Source organism: Bactrocera dorsalis, chromosome 3 (genome assembly GCF_023373825.1).
Source record: "Bactrocera dorsalis isolate Fly_Bdor chromosome 3, ASM2337382v1, whole genome shotgun sequence".
Lineage (NCBI taxonomy): Eukaryota > Metazoa > Arthropoda > Insecta > Diptera > Tephritidae > Bactrocera > Bactrocera dorsalis.
Genome location: NC_064305.1, coordinates 7,771,013 through 7,792,554, shown reverse-complemented (window position 1 = coordinate 7,792,554; position 21,542 = coordinate 7,771,013). Strand labels below are relative to the sequence as shown.

General features: G+C 33.0%; 2 protein-coding genes and 1 long non-coding RNA gene across 3 annotated transcripts; all 3 read right to left on the bottom strand.

Moving 5' to 3' along the window:
- Positions 1–210: 210 nt before the first annotated feature.
- On the bottom strand, positions 211–2,860 carry LOC105226897 (uncharacterized). The gene is made up of 4 exons (XR_007422430.1): positions 1,832–2,860; positions 1,647–1,732; positions 474–588; positions 211–413 (listed from the first exon to the last, which is right to left on the bottom strand). It is a non-coding gene; the product is annotated as an uncharacterized LOC105226897 (long non-coding RNA).
- Positions 2,861–4,795: 1,935 nt separating this feature from the next.
- Positions 4,796–7,808, bottom strand: LOC125775290 (uncharacterized). Its single transcript, XM_049453889.1, has 4 exons — positions 7,157–7,808; positions 6,991–7,076; positions 6,723–6,831; positions 4,796–5,774 (listed from the first exon to the last, which is right to left on the bottom strand). The coding sequence occupies exons 1-4, from the start codon at positions 7,338–7,340 to the stop codon at positions 5,659–5,661; spliced, it is 495 nt and encodes a 164-aa protein (XP_049309846.1). The 5' UTR covers positions 7,341–7,808; the 3' UTR covers positions 4,796–5,658.
- A 2,551-nt stretch (positions 7,809–10,359) lies between these two features.
- On the bottom strand, positions 10,360–15,122 carry LOC105226894 (uncharacterized). The gene is made up of 4 exons (XM_011206017.3): positions 14,829–15,122; positions 13,681–13,766; positions 10,679–10,787; positions 10,360–10,605 (listed from the first exon to the last, which is right to left on the bottom strand). Exons 1-4 carry the CDS (start codon positions 14,998–15,000, stop codon positions 10,493–10,495), a joined length of 480 nt encoding a protein of 159 aa, XP_011204319.2. The 5' UTR covers positions 15,001–15,122; the 3' UTR covers positions 10,360–10,492.
- Between the last annotated feature and the right edge of the window lie 6,420 nt (positions 15,123–21,542).

Below are 21,542 nucleotides of genomic sequence, written 5' to 3'. Positions count from 1 at the left end.
ATTAAGTGTTCATAATTCACTGCTTTCAAAGCGGCACGAACAATTACTTGCTCCGGTTGACTTGAATTACAAAGTAATTTAGGCTTTCTCTTTAAGGTATGAAATATATTTATTGACGGACATGGACAGCATTACCAGGTAAGTTAAGCTGGCTATACCACATATAACTTCAATATCTATTCTTTACAAAGTTCAGTGTACCAGTCAGTGTTAGAATTCTCTCTAGCGTATTTTTTATTAACAATTATATATTTTTATACATATTTAGTCATGAATGTATTTTCGAAGACACAAAAATTAATTTTCTCCCGTTTCGAACTATACATTTACATTGCGGTTTGATCGCCCCTCATTTCCTTCTCTAATTTTCCCATAAAGTGACACCATGGCATACCAAAAATATAAATGAAGAACTGTGAAAATTATATAAAAATTACGATCATGTTAAAGAGTGCGTTTGAGAAGTAACTTACGCAAAACTATTAAACTTATCCAAGAAAATTTAGCGTCGCGAAGATATAATAGCAATGTTAACCCTATATTGAATAGGGTCTCAATAGTCCACGGCAGCAATAAATTTTGTTTTCTCTGAAATTTAACAAATTGAATATAAAACCAAAATTTTTGAAAACTTATTATAATACAATAAGTTTTCAAAAATTTTCTAACGGGTTTTTTTTCTAAACATGTGGATTTCAAATTAAATTTAATTTAACTGTAAATAAATTTTTTAATAAAATAAAATTAAATTAAATTTACTTAAATAAAAAAAAAAATAAAATAAAATAGATAATACAATTTGTTATTAAAAGTAAAATACATATTTATAAGTATTAGTTATTTAACCTTTTTTGTTTTAATTTCAATATATTTAATTTAATTCTGTATATTTATTTTTAATTAAAAATAATTTATTTAAAGTAAAAAAAAAAATAAAAAATTTAAATAATTTATTTGTAATTAAAAATAAAAATAATTTATTTTAAATAAATAAAAATTAAAATAATAAAAAATTTTAATTTAAAATTAATTTAATTTAATCAAAATTAAAAATACTAAATTAATTAAATATACGGAAATTGAAACAAAAACCTTAAATAATTAATACTTATAAATATGTATGTATTTTATTTTTAATAAAAAAATATAAGAATAAAAAACAAAACAAAAATTAAAAATAAGAATTAAATTAAATTTATTGAGGTACAATAAGAAAAATGGCAATGAAAAACATATTTGTATATAAACTTACAAACGTGCAATACTACAAAAGCTTTGAGCATTCACTCGCTCTCGCCAAACTAGAACGGTCTTTATGTTTCGAGAGAATTAAAAAATTATACATACATACATATTGTACTTACATACATATGTATATTATTTACAAATAAGTAAAAAAATTCACTTTTTACGGCTCGATTATTGTTTACGAAATGCACAAGAAAACAAACAAGATACCGAAACCGGTTTATCTGCCCGCCGCAATTCACAGCGAGAGAACGAAATGCGTCGTAAAGCAAAATAGATTAGCAAAAATTCAAAGAAGCAATCAAAAATCAAAATTCGCAACGTGTAAAAAATATAATATACATACATACATAAGTATGTATTTGTATATGGTATATCGTATGTATGTAGGTACAGACCTTCATTGTACCGACAACCAAGCATATATGAGTGACCGTTGAGGTGATACATAAGATCATATATAAAGCAATGATGATGCTGAGCGCTGAAATGTAATAACAACATACATATGTATGTATGTACATTGTTAATTAATTATTTATTATTATTGAAATCATATTAATATTTACACTTCGCTGCTTACCCTCCTCAGAGTATTCAGCTCTAATATATTTACGATAATATTCACTGGCGATAATTTCATGTACTCTCCCCAGGCAGATAGCACAGAAGATGCATAGAAGCACTGATGAAATGCCACCCAACCAACCGAAGAACTTAGCAGCACACTCCAAAGGACAGCAGAAAAAATGTTCCACCATTTCAGCCGTATTTAATTAAACCTTTCGAGCACCGTCACCTTAATAATAATGCATTTTGCTGCAGTGGGCCTTATGATCTCATCCTCAAAAATTGCACTCGATTGTAGTAAAACTAATAAACGCATAAGTAAATACATGTAGTACATGTGAGATAAAAGTGACAGGGAGCTTTCCCATGGAGAAATTTCGCCTACTCTTGCAACATGTTGCACAAAGTATAATAGATCCATTCACCTAACGGCTTGTTTGTAACACTTAGAACTAATCGAGAAAGATATAGTTTTGTATTTATCGAATTTATGATTTCCGTGTATCTAACCGTCCGTCCGTTATTGCGCGCAGTGTCGAGAGAAGCATACAAATGTATGTAAGTATACAAGTAAATCAAAAGGAACTCGAGTAAGAAGCTTCCGTGATACAAATACCATAAAGAAAATAATAAAATCTTGTCAAATACTTTTATAGCTGACGTCATACCGCAGTTGTTGGCTAAGAGATCTTTGTTATTTTGGAAATAAAGCTCTTTTAATTACATTTTCTCCTAATAGAAAAGGCACATGCCGTAAATTTTGTGCTTAGCTCTCCTTCCCTGTTGGCCATATCACTGTTTTTGTGCATTTTTGTCCATTGTCACACTCCTGCACACATTATGGGAGCTATGTTAGTCTGCATTTGACTATTTGCCTATTTCAATAAAATCACTTTAGCCACCTAGAGCAGCCGGTTCGTACGCTCGTGACCGCTAAGGCTAAGACCAATGTGCATATTCGCTGATTGCCACACTTTTGGTAACTCCAGCATCTAAATTGAAATTATTATAACACATGTGCAGCTCAATCATACATTTTCGTCTCCCTGTGGAACCGATATACAGACATACATACTTACATATGTATGTATGTACATATATCTACACGCGCTCGTACAAGCCGCAGCTATCGCAAGCATCCATAATAAACAATTAATTGTAGACAAGACTGCGCTTGTTGTGCAAATTGTAAATATTATTTAATTTTATAATTAAAAAGTATGCAACTGTCCGGAATAAAAGGTTATCAAAAAAACAATAGATTTCGTGCAATACTTCAGTTCGATGGCAGCAGTCGGTTTATACAATCTTAATTGCATGCGATAAAGCTCAAATACAATATTATTTGAATTCACAAAATATTCACAAACATACATTCATACCAACATACATAGTGTATATGTATTTACATATTTGTGTATTTGCCCGCCAACATTTGTGTTTTCTCTGCGTGTTTTATGGAACAGAGTTCTGCTTGCATATAAATAGGAATAGTTCGTTGTTTACATACTATTTACTTAAACAAAACAAAAAAAAAACAAAAAAAAAACATTAAGTTCGGCTGCGAAGCTATAATACCCTACACAGGTGCATTTCTTATGCCATAAAACGGCACGAAAAGATCTTTACGAGTATATCGATTTGGTTCGGTCAGTTTTATGACAGCTATGTATAAGCTATAGTGCTTTGATCTGAATAATATTTTCAGAGATTGTGGCATTACCTTGAACAATAATCCGTGATAAATTTCGTGAAGATATTTTGAAAAATAATAAAATTTCCATACAAGGAATGAATTTTTTTTAATCGGTCAGTTTGTAATGCAATTATCGTTCTATATCGGCGATTTCGATATACGATATATTATATAGCTTGGCACGCTCATCATTTATAAATATATATACCTATAGACATATACATACATACACTTTATATATGTATGTAGTCTTCGTCATTCGTTCTTTCTGAGTGTTACAAAACTTAATATTAGTAGTCGAAAAAGTCTTTTCGTATTTTGTCAATAGGTGCTGTTGCAGTCATATATCTCCAATGTTACCAGTCACATTGCGTCATACCGTATAGTGTTGGAAAGATGAGATTTTTAGCTTCATTTAGCCAAAATAAAATTAAATTCGGGGAAGTTGAAAAAAAGTTACAACTGTTCAAAAATACGTGAAAATAGTGAAGAAATTCGCTTTATTTTGAAATTTTTGTATAAATAAATATAGTTTTTTGGTGAGCTGCTTAAACTTACTGTCGCCTTCCTACAGTGTTCAGTAAAAAGTTACAAACATACATACATACATACATACATACATACATACATACATACATACATACATACAAGTGAAGCTAATGTATAAAAAAGGGAAGAATGCCACGCAAGCCACCAATGAAATTTGTGAAGTTTACGGAGACGATGCTGTTCCAGTTCGTGTAGCACAACAACGGTGCGCTCGCTTCCGTTTTGGAAATTTAAAAATTTCGATTTATACTGATGGAATAATGTATCTGAAGGAAAAATGACAAAAAGGGGTCGGCCAAAATGGTACAAATGTATTTCTTAATTAGTATAAATATAAAAAAATAAGTTGAAGTTTGATATACGGAAATACGAAAAGACTTTTTCGACTAACCAATATATGTATGTATACTTTATAGAGTCTTCGTTGTTTTCTTCCGAGTGTTACAAATTTTGTGCAAAACTTAATATATTTTGTTCAGGGTATAACAAACCAACAGAAACAGAAATCAGATTAAAAGTCAACAACGCCTACATTCTCACAAACGAGTATTTATAAACCAATATCGATGTTATATATGTACATATATAAATACCAATACATACATACATACATATGTACAGTATGAAATCGTGCGCATCAATTTGGAGATAAATAAATAAAAACAGCAACATGTAGATATTTTGTGACTAATATTTTTATTGTTTTTTTAGTTTAGTAAACATCATTAGTACATACATACATACATATGTACATATGTATAAAATTAAGTACATATTTATACAAACACGCGACGTTTAATTACTCGCTTGCGTTACAATCAACACTAGTTGGCGCTTGTATTGATAATTATAAGCAATGCATAACATACTCTAATCATTGGAAAATTCATTAAGAAATTATAAATAACTTCCGAGCTAAATATACATGTACATATGTAAGTGTATATATTAAGGTGGGTCCAAAAACTAATATTTTTTTTGCTGGTACTCTGAAAAACAGGTTCTTAAACACTTGAAGCACTCTGAAAAGCAGCTTCTTAGACACTTCTAAAAAGCCTCTCCAGGTATGAGCTCTTAATTGTAACGGGAAGTTCCTTCGCCTTATAGTTTTCTATTTTTTTCTTATTATTAGATGGAAGATTCATATCTTGTTTCCAACTACTTGAAAAAATATTTTGTTTCATAGAACTTGTAGGAAATTGAATGCTTTTTGAAAGAGGTCTTAAAAAATGTTTTCGTAAACCTAACCGTTTAAAAGGTGTTAACGTTTAAAAATTGATTAATTTAAGGCAAATTTTGTATCTTACGAATTTTATAGTTAAAAAAATAAAATATTATAATTCTAAAAACGCATAGATTTGTAGAAAATTTACTGCTTTAGATCTCTGTGATAATATAAGTATAAGTAAAAGTAATATTTAATTTTTTTTAGCCACCCTAGTGTATAAAAAATGGTTAATTAATGGCAGCGAAGATTTGTATGAGGCAAAGTCCTTTTGTAAATGCTAATTATTACTGTTATTACATGTATAAAACTAAATATGCATATAAATTTATACATGTAAACAGTGTGTATGCAATATTTAATATATTTTTTACGCAATTTGCCTAGCAATAGATCTAGCACCGCGTTTAAAGGAACGTTGCTCGTTTTCCGTCTTGATTTTGCTGTATAGTGAATACATGACAATCCAGAGATATGTAATAAAGACTGCAAAACGAAAAATATATAAAATTATGTTGAAATCATATGATCAAATTTGACCCGGACTGGTCCGTTTATACTGTGCGCGTAAACCCAATAGATAAATGTTTTGTTTAAAAACGTTTATGTTCGCGTGAAATTTGGTTTCCATATGTACATACATATGTACATATATGTACTACATATGTACTTCGTATATGCCAATTAGTGTGAGTTTGACAGCTGTTTGTTTACGGCGCGTGGGCCAAAAAGTTGAACAATGAGTTTGCCTGAACTTTTGTATTTCCAATACAATCACGGCTACAGAATCGTTGAAAATATCTCAGAAGTGTTTTGGGGAATCAACATTATCACGTACACTGGTATTTGAGTGGCGCAAAGCATTCATTGTGAATTCATCGAAAACTTGCCTCATGTTTATCGGTCATCAACCTCTGTCAGTGACAATTACATCGAAAAAGTTAAAAAATTGTGTTTGAAAATCGTCGAAAATCGAAAAATAGCAGTCGGGTTCAACATCTGTTATGGATCGACTCAACATATTTTGATTAATTAAATAGGTTATGAAGAGTGTCAAAAAAGCTGAATTGACGTCGAGTAGAAATCGCAAAGGGAGGCTTGACAACGCAGTTCAGAACGCCACATTCCTCAAACGTATCATTGCTGGCGATGAGATATGGTTTTATTAATATGACAACGAAACTGTCAAACAATCTAGCAAATTGCGTGTCAAAATTGAACCGAAATCGAACAACCCAAAAAAAAACCTGATAGCATGAAATCGACCGATGCTCATAACAAGTGTGTGAAAAACCGGGTTAATCATTGGCCTTTGCGCGTATTAGCTCAGACCTATTTGGAAGTCGACAATAATTTTTCTTATTAAATTAGGTGATTTTTTCAGAGGAGTCCGGGTCAAATTTGATATACACTAAACACACATATATCACTTACCAACTCCGAAAATGGTACTATAAAACCCATAAATAATTAGAGCCACTAAGCTAAGCACAGTTCCTATAGCGGTGATGATCAACCAGGGCAGGATCAACTTGTGATGTTTCTGCGAATAAAAAAAATTCGTAAAAAAATTAATTAAAATAAAAATAATTTAAAATATGTACATATCTTTTCTATTATGACTTCTAGCAATTATTCACTCTTTAATACCATATCCACAACAAAAATAAATTTATGGTACATACATATTACTGTTACCAACCTTGATTGTGCCGAACACCAAACCAGCATTTGCAAATGCATTGATGAAAAGAACAACAATACCGACAGCAAGTATTATAATCAGTACTAAAAAATTAAATACAAAAATGTGTTACTCATCATTGCTTGTCAGAATAGTACTTTTATATTCAATCGCAAACACTCACCAGTTCCAGCGCCCTCCGGATCGTCAAAATGATAGCCTCTTCTCGTCAAAGTTCCAACAAGAGCACGCGCATTTCTTAACAACTCTGCGCAAATGATAATTACAACGATAGTTACAAAGCTTCCCAACCAACCGATAATTTTTGCAGTGGTTTCCAAACGCAAGCAACAGAATTGTGTCAACATTTTTACCGTTTTGGAAAAATTCGTATTTTTTTAAGAACATTCACTAAAAATTTGTCTAATTTAATTAAATTTCACTAAACGTAGCAATATTTGAAAATAATATTCACTGTTTCCCCCAATTGTTGTGACTGTTGAGGAATGTGTCCGATGTTCCACTACGAACTATTGTAAATATAGAAAAAAAATAGAAAAATTTATGCTACACGTGCCCCTTTCGTACTCTTTCTTCATCTCTCTCTATATACTTATACATTTGTACAAGTATGCATGTATTTAGATATACATATATTCTCTATTCCAAAGGTAAATGAATCAAGTCGTAGAGAAGCGTAAGAAAGTTTTTAGTTAACACTCATGTTTGAGAAGCATCCATAATGTACATTAGATACCGATTTTTCGCGAAAAAGTCATTAATCAGAATATGCCGAGAGCGTGATTGAAGGATCTGCCTTTCCTATTAGTAAAAAAAAATAAAGTATAATTTGGTATACATACATATATGTATATAAGTATGTAAGTGTGTATTAGCGTGTTCCATTGACCACCTGTATTCCACCAACAGATGTTCGGTGAGCGTTTGAGTGAAGAAGTGTTTTTATTTACATATCGCTCATTTGCTGCAAGACCGGCATAAATCAAAAAACGTGATTTTTGAGTTAATGCTGCAGAATTGTTCGTTATATCATACTTCATGTTGAGTGAAAAATTCTTATGAATACCTCTTATATGCTCCGCTTGAGAAGAGGTGTAAGGTTGGAGTCACCGTGTAAGGTTGTAGTCAGTTGAAAACTTTAAACGCGTTTTCTGGAAAATCGATTTTTTTGACTTATGCCGGTCTTGCAGCAAATGAGCGATATATCTTTTTAGGATAGACAAAAAACAATGTTTATGCCAGAAGCAGTTCTGCTCATAAATGAAAGCATGAGAGCAAAATGCGCTGCCTTTGAAAATACATACAATCAATTATTTATTTATGAAATTATTTTTAACGAAATTATAATAACCTTGACAAATAAAAATAATTCCAAACAAATACTCAAGTAGGTTGGACAGTTTCTATTTTAGCTATGGTCCGATATCGACTGTTCCGTCGAATGAGCAGCTTCTTCGAGCGAAAAGGATGTGTACGAAATTTCATTGATATCTCAAAAACTGAGAAACATGGCTAAATCGACTCAACATATGCATACATATTATACGGTGTCCGATGTTTCCTTCTGGATATTACAAGCTTCGTGGTAAACTTTATATACCTTGTTTCAGGTATAATTAAAAACATATGTTCTCGATTACAAGTCAATTGAAAATTTTCCGGCGCCTAAAACATATGTAGATGGCGCTACTAGAATTAAATTCATACGATTTTTAATTAGCCCTAACCTTCAAAACGGGCATGTACGAGTATAAATTTGATAGCTGTCGGATCTTTAGTTCGTGATATTTAGTATATCATTTTTAGTGAAGCAACTTTATTGTGAAAAAATGGTAAAAAAAGGAATTTCGCATGTTGATAAAACATTACTTTTTTGGCTTGATGACGAGCTTCCGGAGACTCTCCTAGGAAAACCAGCACACGGCACGGCAGCATTTGTAGAAAAAGAACGTGCTGTTTCATCAAGACAATGCACCGTGTCACAAGTCAGTGGAGACGATGGCGCGACTATTTCGTGTTCTCAGAACTCAAAAGAACGCTCGCTGTGCAGAAATTTTCGTCGAATGAAGAGGTGATCGCCAAAACTGTGACCTCTTTTGAATCAAAGGACAAATCATACTACGAACATGGTATCGAAATATATATTATACAGCCCTTTTTTTCAACTATACCTTAAGTGTACGCCATAATTATACTTCGACTAAGTATTTCATTTACTGTTTTAAACGTTCCAACTGTATTCTGGTTTATGTAAAATATTTAAATTTTTAAATATAACATATTTTAAGGCGCGATGTTGTTATATTAGCTGTATTCTATACGCCAAGCGTTAGAAAGTGGCGGATCGAACAAACTATAAACAGCTGGTTTATATATTATAGTTTGACAGCACTTGCGCTATCAAGTCCTCTGGCGCATGCGCAATTGTACTGCGCTGCTCTCTTTAGTGAAGAAATGCTTCTTCATATGTTTCAGTGTATGTATGTACATACATATGTATGCATGTTTATGTTATTGAAAAATTAAAAGAGCGAAAATCAGTATACTCTGTGCAACATGTTGCGAGCGTATAAATATTGCACACATCCAGACGCATTATTATTATCTTTTTTTACTTGTTTTATTGTTAAACAGCATTTTAATCTTCATTGCAATTTTTTCTTGGAATCGACTGGATTTTTTTTATTGTTTTCATAAAGCAACAAAAAACAAAAAAAAGCAAAACTTGTTTGTTATAAGAAACAAGTTAATTTTCAAAGATACTCGTAGAAGCCCACAACTCTTGCGCTGTATTAATGTAAATAAAGGAATAAGACTTGCATTCTGTTTTGCCGGCTTCAAAAGAAAGCGTTTATTGATTATTTGCTGACGTTTTCGGGCATGCAAAAATATATATGTATGTATGTATACTTACTATATATAGTCAGCATCAAAAGATCAATGTACGTTCTCAGGCACATGTGTTATTTTGCAAAGAAATGGGCGTTGTCATTATACAACATACATATGTACATACATAAGTATTTGCATTGTGATCTTCAAAAAAAAAAATAAAATAAAAAAAGTAAGCAGAAAATATTTGTGCGATTAATTAATTTTTTTTTAATTAGCAAGTAATTGTTTGCGCATGATATTCATGACCGGTTTACGAAATGATGGCCATTGATTGGCTTAATAATTCTAATGAATACTTAAGTAACTTGTATGTAGCTGTATAGATCTGTAGGTGGATATACCAAATGATTAGGAATTTTATATGAAATTTCATTAAAAACATTGTAATTATATAACTGTCTACATATACATACTTACATATAATTTCCGATATAATGACGATATTATCTTTTCAGTAATGAAAAGCAAAAGTAATAGAAAATAATTGATTTGTTTTTATTTTTATCGACTTGTAAATACACAAAATTTGTATGTATGTATATAATATGTGAACATCAATATAAAATTTTTATTTGTTATAAAAAAACCAGCATTTCCTTTTAAGTTAGGCCATTTGTTTGGGCATAAACTCAGCTGGACGTGAAAAGCCCGTTTGTCTTTCCGATTTTATTCTCTTATAAAGCGAGAACATCGCAATCCAAAGATAAATATTCAATGCTATGAGAAAAAAAGTTAATAAAATAATTACACGAAATTCAATTGCCTATATGCATTATATGTGTCAACTCACCGAGGCCTATAAGACTGCTATAAGAACTAAAGAGGAACATGAAAATAATCGAAAACACTATTCCCACGGCATTAGCGATCAACCAAACCAAAACCAAATTGTGACGTTTCTGTAAATAGTGGCAGAAGAAATTTTAGTATTGCAATACAAAAATTTAATAAAGGTTTACTAAAAATAGAACTAAATTTGTTAATAAAGTTTTAATAAGTAATGGAATAATTATGGCATTAAATCAACAATTAAAAAAATAAAATAAAATAATAAATTATAGAAATAGAAAATAATAAAACGTAGATCACAACAGAACCTTAGAAGTCGGACTAAACAAAGGTTATTCCTTTAGTTCAAATTTGACTCGGATTGATATGATAAAACAGCGTGCACAACCCAGACGCTGGAGGCCAGTTCTGGAGAATGCGATAGATGCGGAGGCAATTCCAAGCCAAATTCAAAGCTTTTTGCCATCGTTATCGTTATCACGGCCATATTTCGGCGATTTCATTCTACAAACGGTGCAATAACGCTATCAAACAGTCGTTGCTGATAGTGTTTCCTTTTTCAATGTGGTCAATACAAATCCGAAAATGCATTCCACGCTTTGGGTCGGGAGCATCGTGTGCAGTCCACTCGGAACGAAGCAAAAACTCGGTTTTATTATGCTTAACCATCTCCAAATACTGCTCCGAAACATCAACTCGCCATTGTTTTTGGTCAAAAGTGTGCTCGCGCGGAACCCACTTTGCACAGAGCTTTCTCATACCCAAATATTCGTAAATTACACGATGTACACGTTCAGTTTATATCTTTAGAGTGCATGCTATCTCGAAAAATTTTAATTTACGGTCATCCAAAACTACTTTGGAGATGATTTTCATGTTTTCGTCGTTAACAACGTCGTCGCAACCTCGGGAGTCCATTGCGTTCACCGTTTTCGGTGCTCATTGCACCATATCTAAACTTAGCATACCAATTCTTGATGATTGATAATCCGGGGTAGTCTCCGGAAACTCGTCATTAAGCCAAGTTTTTGCTTCAACTGTGTTTTTGCCTTTCAAAAAGCAACATGTTATCAACAACACGCGAAATTCTTGTTTATCCTTTTTTCACAATAACAAAAGTTCGTTCCCTTAAAAGGTTATAATTCCCAAACGAATGAAATCGTAACCAAATCATGCCATAAACTATGGATTTCACACGCCTTCAAATAAAAATATTGCTCAAAATAAAATTCATGTTGAATCATACATACATAGTACATATAACGAAAATAACCACATCCTGACTGTGATTTCAAATAATAAACAACGCAATTGTCGTCGTTAATATGAGCTTCGTAATAGCGGCCATACACAGGCACACTTGTGCGTTCGATCGGTATGTGTAAACATGCGGTTTACTCGTGTATGGGCTTGTTCGCGTACCGATCCATGTTCGCGAAAATGTTTGATTTTTTACGATCGGTGCGCGAGCATGTTTATCGTGTATGGCGTTGTGAGCGCACAAAATCTCATTTCTCTCGTGTCGCCGAGCAGTGAAGATCGCGGACAATTGCAAGTGTTAAGGGGAGAGACTGCTTTAGAGGCTTCAAAAAATCGATTTTTTTGAGGATTTTTTTGGGAGGGAAAGAAATAATTGATTCAAGCGAAATTTCTAGGCTTTATAGTCATATATTTGAACATCTTTCACAAATTTTTTGAATACGAAATCTTTGATATTCTGCCTTTAGGAAGCAATCACCCGATGCATCTTGCATATGCATTTATCAGGAAAAAAAAATTCAAAGAGATTCATGTTTTTTAATAACTTATCTTCTAGTTAAACTAAGAGAATTCCAAAAAAAATTTACTTTATTTTGTTTAAAAATATGTTCAAACTTGACTTTTCCTAGTTTTTTTTTAGTTTAAATAGAAGACAATTTTATGCCAAAGATAATAAACTTTGCCCAATTCCAACTTTGCCCGCCAATTAAAATAATCGTAAAAATAAAAAACCGAGAAACCGCGCTTTTCGCTTTTTGCCCAAGCGCTCATATACTTGTATGAATCTGTCTGACGTTCGGACACTATTTCCCTTCTAGCTTCGACAATATTTCGAGTTCCAATCTATAACTTTGTTTGTTGTTAGATAATTTTTAAAGAGATTTAAGCGATTGTTTGAAGCTTCTAAAGCAGGTTCTCCCCTTAATAAAGATTTCGCATCTGAATTTATTGATCTTATAAAAAATTAATTGGCAATTTGGCAAACGAAAAGTGATAAATATAAAAATAAAATTGAGAAAAATAAAAGTTGGAATAACTTATTAACGAAATACAAAGAAATAGATAAAAGTGCTACATTAGAAATAAATTCGAAGAAATGTTCCGCTTGCCTGTCGCACATGTTAACTGTGTGAAGAACGAACGCAAAATGGATTTGTGTGTCGTGTATGGGCAAACGAATTCACACAGATCGAACGCACAAGTGTGCCTGTGTATGGCCGCTATAAGTCACAGACTTGCCTTACGCTGTGTTTTACAGTGACGTAAACTAACGTATGCATTTCAGATATCAACTTCAATGTAAACACTGATTATGTGCCTGGTTTTTTCAAACAAAATTCGATCCATTCGCAAATGCGTCGTTGTGAAATTGCTAAGAATCTTTGAAGCGATTAACATTTGCATATTTATTTTGAAATGCTTATTTAGTCCTATCGCAGTAAATTTCAATCAGACATAAGCAAAACTACGCGTTCATATTTATGTATGCATGTAAGTACATGTATACATATGTATGTATGTATGTATGTGGTACAGAACACTCATACTTGACTTGATAATGCTGTGGTTGCAGCATTTCGTCCCAAACATGCTTTCGAAGAATCAATGTTCAATCAATGTTCGCAATATAAGAAAGCTCACTTGTGTTGACAAGGTATAAGTATAAATATTCTATATATGTATGTATGTATGCATGTATTACTCTGTACATGCAAGTAGTCTATAGTAAATCTGAATACAAACCTGGACTGTACCCAAAATCAGGCAAATGCTTGCGGCACCACTGATGAGAACTAAGACTATATAGATATAGAGGAATAGTTGAATATCTGAAATTAAACAAATGATTGCATATAAAAATTATGAAATATAAAATTTTAAATAAAATACATATATCGTCACCTAAAATTCAAAATAAAGTAACACCACTTTTTGTAAGCTCACAGGCAAAGGAAAATCGATATAATAGCAACTTTTGGTTATAGAATGGTTATATATTGGTTATATGTTACAGCGGAAGCTGAAAATTCTGTAACATGAGTTAGTGATTCGTAAAAAATAAAATGTAGTATGTATGTATGTTTTATATAATATTTAAGGTACGTCCTTATACTTTCTGAAAAATTTTTTTGCGCCTAACGGCTTTTTTGAAACAGTACCAAATAGACGTTACATTTAAGAGGTTGTATACATTAGCAAGTCTGAAAAAACGTGTTTTTTCGCGGATTTTTGTTTTTGTAGATGCATTTTATGTGATAAATAAATGCAAATAATGTAGATTTTCAGAAATTAATCAACTTTAATAATCGGCTCATTTTGATTTTTTTTTTTATTCCATTGCTTTCTCAGGCAATATCCAGCTAGACTACTATGTACATAAGTATGTAAAAGTGTACAGACGATTTTTCTGCTTAAAATTCATTTCAATTTAAAATAAATCATAATTCATACAATAGCTTTGGTTTTTTTGATTGGTTTTCGTACGAAATACTTCTTTCATATCGGTACTGAGGTTTTTTGTGAAGTTGTGGTAAGCAAATTGCGCATATTGCGGCTTAACGTCAATTCCGTTGACTCTACAACCACTTCTTTGCGCAAATGTTGAGATGTTTAGGATCACATTCTTGTTCGTATAACCATATGCGTTTTTTATATAAATAATATGTATATTATATTTATATAAGTAAGATAACTTCGTCTAATATTTTGACATATGCCACTTGATCCATAAATTATTCGCATTAAAATAACACATGTCCAAGGCTCCGCCACACACATTCATATGTAAGCAGCATGTTACTAGTTCTAACAAATTACCTAATTGGTAAGTTCTATCACATTGTTATACATTCATATCTACTTATACTTTATACTATGCTATTTCCACTCACCGCCTTCACTTATTTTCAAGCCTTGTTTCTGTAATGCTGCGGATAATTCATGTGCATTAACTATGCCAACTATCGAAATGATAGTCAGAAGGACAGTGCCAATGACACCCAACCAGCCGAAGAATTTCGCTGTGGATTCCAAGCGAAAGCAACAGAACTTTTCTACCACCATTTTCACAATATTTTACACTTATTATTTTATTTAATTAATTTTTGTGGATTTCACTAGAGGTTGGAGTACTATACAATTAATATTCACTGCGCCTGACAACTGTTGCAACTGTTGAGAAATTCCGTCGATATTCCCTTATAAACAAAACACGTACGATGCGTTGCCAGCAAAAGAAGCTGCTAGTGGCGCTTGCAAATGCTGCTCTTTCTGGTCATTCTTGCTCTCTCCATCTCTCTAGAAATGGAACGGAAAACAAAAAGAAGTAATTTAAAGCTTTTTAAGTGAAGGAAAGAACGCTTAATGAACGCTAAGCTTAATATAATGTTGAAGAAATTTCATAGCTGTACTTTTTTGAATGTAAACAAACTTTTAAAATTGTTTTGGTGAACGAAATCTTTGCTAGTAAATATCCAAGAGGATTTGAAAATTGTTGGTTCTAAAGGGTGATTTTTTAAGAGCTTGATAACTTTTTTAAAAAAAAAAACGCATAAAATTTGCAAAATCTCATCGGTTCTTTATTTGAAACGTTAGATTGGTTCATGACATTTACTTTTTGAAGATAATTTTATTTAAATGTTGACCGCGGCTGCGTCTTAGGTGGTCCATTCGGAAAGTCCAATTTTGGGCAACTTTTTCGAGCATTTCGGCCGGAATAGCCCGAATTTCTTCGGAAATGTTGTCTTCCAAAGCTGGAATAGTTGCTGGCTTATTTCTGTAGACTTTAGACTTGACGTAGCCCCACAAAAAATAGTCTAAAGGCGTTAAATCGCATGATCTTGGTGGCCAACTTACGGGTCCATTTCTTGAGATGAATTGTTGTCCGAAGTTTTCCCTCAAAATGGCCATAGAATCGCGAGCTGTGTGGCATGTAGCGCCATCTTGTTGAAACCACATGTCAACCAAGTTCAGTTCTTCCATTTTTGGCAACAAAAAGTTTGTTAGCATCGAACGATAGCGATCGCCATTCACCGTAACGTTGCGTCCAACAGCATCTTTGAAAAAATACGGTCCAATGATTCCACCAGCGTACAAACCACACCAAACAGTGCATTTTTCGGGATGCATGGGCAGTTCTTGAACGGCTTCTGGTTGCTCTTCACCCCAAATGCGGCAATTTTGCTTATTTACGTAGCCATTCAACCAGAAATGAGCCTCATCGCTGAACAAAACACGCGCGCGAAACACATTTCGAACCGAACACTGATTTTGGTAATAAAATTCAATGATTTGCAAGCGTTGCTCGTTAGTAAGTCTATTCATGATGAAATGTCAAAGCATACTGAGCATCTTTCTCTTTGACACCATGTCTGAAATCCCACGTGATCTGTCAAATACTAATGCATGAAAATCCTAACCTCAAAAAAATCACCCGTTATTAGGTTCACAGTATGAATTAGTATAAAAGTCAGCGTAAATTGTGGTTAGACATACTCGTGTTGTACATAAGTAAGTACATACATACATATATGGAGGCTATCCACGAGCGTCTTCGTTGAGTTCATATAACCTAAATGTAACAATTATTGAAAAATACTGCATTCGTGTTTCATTCATGCTCATTAATGGCTTTACTTACATAGCAAGTTTCAAAATTTGAAACTTTGAACTTTTGAAATGTTCAAAAGTATTTCTTTCGTACGAGAGTGCGCCACTATTCTTATAACTTAGGTGCTGAACACATAGAGCGCGACAGACTGCAAGCGACAGACTGCAAGCAACATCTGTCAAATATTCAAATACACACGTGCTTATGTACACAGTTATTTGGACAGCTTAACGACTACACGACAGCAGGCCGTCAGTTGCCGTTCGCGCTAACTTCAAAATATTCTTATATTTCCCTTTGAACAAAGTATTAAAATTTCTTTGAGGTGAAAGGTATTAGTATGGCCACAACGAAATTGTGTACGTGCAAAATGAACAGCTGTGTTGTCTTGTGTACATGCCGTCTATTGTTATGTCGTTGCCTTCTTACAAATGTTCATGTAGTAGGATTCACAACGCCATTTTCAGTTCACTGTCGTGCTGCCATGTCGTGTCGCTTTCTATGTGTTCAGAGCGTTATAGTGTATTACATGGAGCTTCTGGCTAAACATGCATTTTTCTCATTCGTTTATCTGCATGCGTTCATTTTTCAATTCTCGTTAATCCTCTCATTTTTTTCTCTGCAATCATCGATTAGCGTCTCCTGTTCTCGACATATCAAAGTGAGGTCGTTTGCTCACCGTTTGCTCACCGTTTTCGCAAATTGGCGGCATTGGGCGTCTGATTTCCAAACAAATATATGGTAAACTATATGTATGTAGGTGTAAATGCAGATGCAGCACTCGGCATGCTGTCTACCGCAATGAGAGAAATAAAAGAACCTCCATTGAATGATTATTGTACGCAGTTTAGTAGTGTTAAATGTGTGTATGTGTAACTGTGTGATTTTTATACACTTTCAACCAGTTGCTACAGAGTATTATAGTTTTGTTCACCTAACGGTTGTCAGTATCACTTAAAACTAATCGAGAAAGATATAGGGTTATATACACACATACATATATACATATGTATAAATGATCAGTATGATGAGAAAAGTTGAAATCCGATTGACTGTCTGTCTGTCCGTCCGTGTAAGCTGTGACTTGAGTAAAAACTTAGATATCTTAATGAAACTTGGTGGAGAAATCTCATACCTACTTCCCATATAGCACAATTTTAAATTGCACTTGATTCGTTTAGTTTCCAGTACACAAATGAAGAAGTAGTCAATATAACGGGCTTAAACTTTTAACGAAAGGTGTCTTCAGTGTATACCATCTTATGAAAAAAATTGTTCAAATCCAACCAAAACTGTTCAAGAACCTACATATGTAGGTACCGAATAAGTGGACCACAGTACCTACATACATATACATAGTTGACTTTTGTTCGAAAATATCGGTCAATGTGTGAGATATGCAATAGAAATTCAGAGAGTATCCTTTTCCGTTTGGTCGACCAAAATGGTACTTATTTGTTTATTTATTTATTAGTATAAATATGTATAATAAAAATAAGTTGAAGCTGGATTAGCAGTACGAAAAGACCTTTTTGTACTGCCATATTTTTATACCCTGAACAGGGTGTATTAAGTTTGTCACAATGTTTGTAACACCCAGAAGGAATCGTCGGAGACCCTATAAAGTATATATATAAATGATCAGTATATTAAGCTGAGTCGATTTAGCCATGTCCGTCTGTCTGTCCGTCTGTCTGTCCGTCCGTCCGTCCGTCTATCTGTCTGTATATACATATACGAACTAGTCCCTCAGTTTTTAAGATATCCTTTTGAAATTTTGCAAACGTCATTTTCTCTTCAAGAAGCTACTCATTTGTCGGAACGGCCGATATCGGACCACTATAACATATAGCTGCCGTATAAACTGAACGATCGGAATCAAGGTAACAATATAATCTCCGAAGAAATTGTTCAGATCGGTTAATTATAGCACAGAGCTGTCATACAAACTGAACGATCGGAATCAAGTTCTTGTATGAAAAACTTTCACATTTACCAAGATATATTCACGAAATTTGGTATAGATTATTTTCGAAGGCAACTATGTAATTTCCGAAGAAATTGTTCAGATCGAATTACTATAGCATATAGCTGCCATACAAACTGAACAGATAGTTTCTATCAGAAATGCACCTGTGAAGGGTATTTAGCTTCGGTGCAACCGAAGTTAACGTTTTTTCTTGTTTATTTTGAAAATCTTTGATTCCTTGGATCACGCAGCCGAACTTCAAAAGACCGCCGAGAGGGATTGTCTGACAGTGGCAAATATTTTTCTGCTTAAAATTATCAAAAATAAATAAAATCATTACCTTATACTTCTCTGTAAGGGAACTAATGCTTCGAGGAATCCTGACGGTAGTGCTAGAAGGACTAGTCGAAATTTTGTTTTTTGGTTTTAACAGCCACCATTCCCAAAAAAATTCGAATTTTTTAAAAAATTAAACTTGTTGTGACTTTAAAACTTATGTTATTAGTTAAAATCTTATGATTTCGATCATTACCATACCTAATAAGTATAACAAAGAAGATCGTGAAAAAATTGTAAGTCGTTCGGTGCAAGCGTTTCGGAGAAATTTTTCTCGCCGACTCGGAAAACAGCGTTGAAGTTTAGATAACCGTTTTCCTCTGAATCTTACAAATATGCGCATATCTTCGAAAATATTTGCCGAATGGTTTTCAAATACATATACATATGTACATATACTAATGAATAATATATATATATGTATGTATGTACATTCGATATACAAGCAAACCAAAAAATCGATGTTTTGAAATCAACAAATGGATATAACCGCGTCAATTAGTTTTTACAGTTTACATTTATAATCTAATCATATTCCTTTGAAATTAGAAAAGACTAATTCCAGCTAAAGGCATACATACATACATATATACGTATGTATATTGGAAACTAATTTGCCAATTGTACAGTGTAGGGAATAATCCGTATGTACTCTCTTACAAGTTTACCCCACAATTTTTTACACGGAAGTAATTACGTGCAAACTTATGTACACATGCATGTGTGTGTGTGTAAGATAACATATTGTTTATTTCGCAATATAATTAAATTCAACATTTATTTTATCTACTTATGTATGTATGTAAATGGTATAATAGACACCACTCATATTGAAACAAAATAAAAGTTTTGGTTATAAAATGGTTATGTATTGGTTATTATATCAGACAGCGATTTGCGGTTTTTTTTTTTGATAATACATTTTAAATTTAAAAAGATATTGAAATGAAAAATCTATTTATTTTTACAAAAAGAGCTTTGAGAAGATGTCGAAAAGAGAGAAAAGTGAAGCTGCGCACAAGCGATTTATTTGCTCTTTCAGATTTTTTCACCGTACCGACTTGAGGAGCGCAGCACAAGTCCGTTGCAGTGCTAAAATGAATTCGCTGAAAGAATCAAAAGCCATCTCGCCAAATGAACTTTATTTACTAATATTTATCTGAGCAGCAGGTAAACAGGTTCCGAGCTTTGTTCGTGATAAGCGGCTAATGTTCGATTATGATAATTTCACAGTATGCAAAACGACGCTTTTGTGAAATCAATTGTGCAATAACAGAATCATAATACAAATTGTTGTGAATACTTAACACTTACATACATACTTATGTACATATTTACTTATTTACATACAAAACAAATGCAACAAGTACATACGTACAAGATTAAATTCTACGAAAATGCATATTGCACACGTGTATGTATGTACATCCTGGTATTATTGGAATTTGAAAAGTTTATTCGCTTTCCGTTTTGATGTGAAAGCTAATTATTGCGTATTAAGTTAATTAGTTACATACTATGTAGGAGGGAAAACCCCATTTTATAGGAATGAAACAGAGAAAACCGGCAAACAAATGTTCCGTCGTTCACGACAGTTGGGTCTACGTTACCGGAACAGACCGGAATTCTTATTCGCTCAGGCGCAGTGAACTCGGCTTAGAGAAATATTGTAAATTACCTTATCTCTGACTGACCGCTACAACAACAACAACAACAACAACAAATGTTTTTTGCACAAATAACATTTCTAATAATATACATACATACACATGTAGAAGATTTGCTTGTAGATGTCTCCATATCCCTTTACTTCACATTTCACACATTTACACTTTACATTTTACTCAATAACTTCACTTCACTATACGAGCACAGCAAATTCTGATCCTATCAAGATCACTTCTTGAACTGACTCTGCGAGGACATTGCGCCTAATTATATACGCACCTCTTTATTGCTCTACAAGTAGCTAACGGTTCCTGAGTTTCTTCACTCTGTTCGCAGAACACGATCAGACCTCACTCAGTAACAGTTTCTCTGGTCCTGCTACTATGCTTATTTGCGCCATTACAATCTATAGTACCGTAATATATGCCTACGTCGCTTACTTCAAACTCGGCTGTGGCACATACAGTTACCTACAAAAATTTGCTCTCAAACATACGCACTTACAGTGACATACAAAATACAAGCATGACCGCTCCGACATATATGTATGTATGTCTATATCTCTGGATTGAGATGCGCTCGCTTTATAAGAGAATCAAATCGGAAATCTCCCATTTCTTTGAAAAATAACACATGTGTTTGAGGACGTCCCAGAAAACATTTCTGGTTTGATGTTCTTTGGTTTGAGTAAATTTGTTATTCAAATAACAGCTTCGATAGTGGATTAAGCTATACGTTGCATAGTTTTAGGAGCATTGTTTGTGTTTTGTTGTGATTCTTAAATTATTGATTGTTTTGCTGACACTGTAATAATTAAGTTACAACATACATAAGTATACATATATGTATGTATATGCAAACACACAAACATACATGCATATGCAGATAAAGTTAATAGAATCGTCATAAACATTATAATAACCGAAGAATATACATACATTATATTTTTACCCTGAACAAGGTATATTCGTATTAAGTTTGTCACGCAGTTTGTAACACACAGAAGGAACTTATTTATCATGC

What these genes read in the sequence shown, in the direction of transcription:
- LOC125775290 (XM_049453889.1), bottom strand. Translation starts at nt 7,340, where the DNA reads ATGTTGACACAATTCTGTTGCTTGCGTTTGGAAACCACTGCAAAAATT. An exon ending in TGGTGTTCGGCACAATCAAG is followed by an intron (nt 6,832 to 6,990) that starts GTTGGTAACAGT and finishes TTTTATTCGCAG; the next exon opens with AAACATCACAAGTTGATCCT. An exon ending in TAGTACCATTTTCGGAGTTG is followed by an intron (nt 5,775 to 6,722) that starts GTAAGTGATATA and finishes TTCGTTTTGCAG; the next exon opens with TCTTTATTACATATCTCTGG.
- LOC105226894 (XM_011206017.3), bottom strand. Translation starts at nt 15,000, where the DNA reads ATGGTGGTAGAAAAGTTCTGTTGCTTTCGCTTGGAATCCACAGCGAAA. An exon ending in CTTGAAAATAAGTGAAGGCG is followed by an intron (nt 13,767 to 14,828) that starts GTGAGTGGAAAT and finishes GTTTAATTTCAG; the next exon opens with ATATTCAACTATTCCTCTAT. An exon ending in TAGCAGTCTTATAGGCCTCG is followed by an intron (nt 10,606 to 10,678) that starts GTGAGTTGACAC and finishes TTTTTCTCATAG; the next exon opens with CATTGAATATTTATCTTTGG.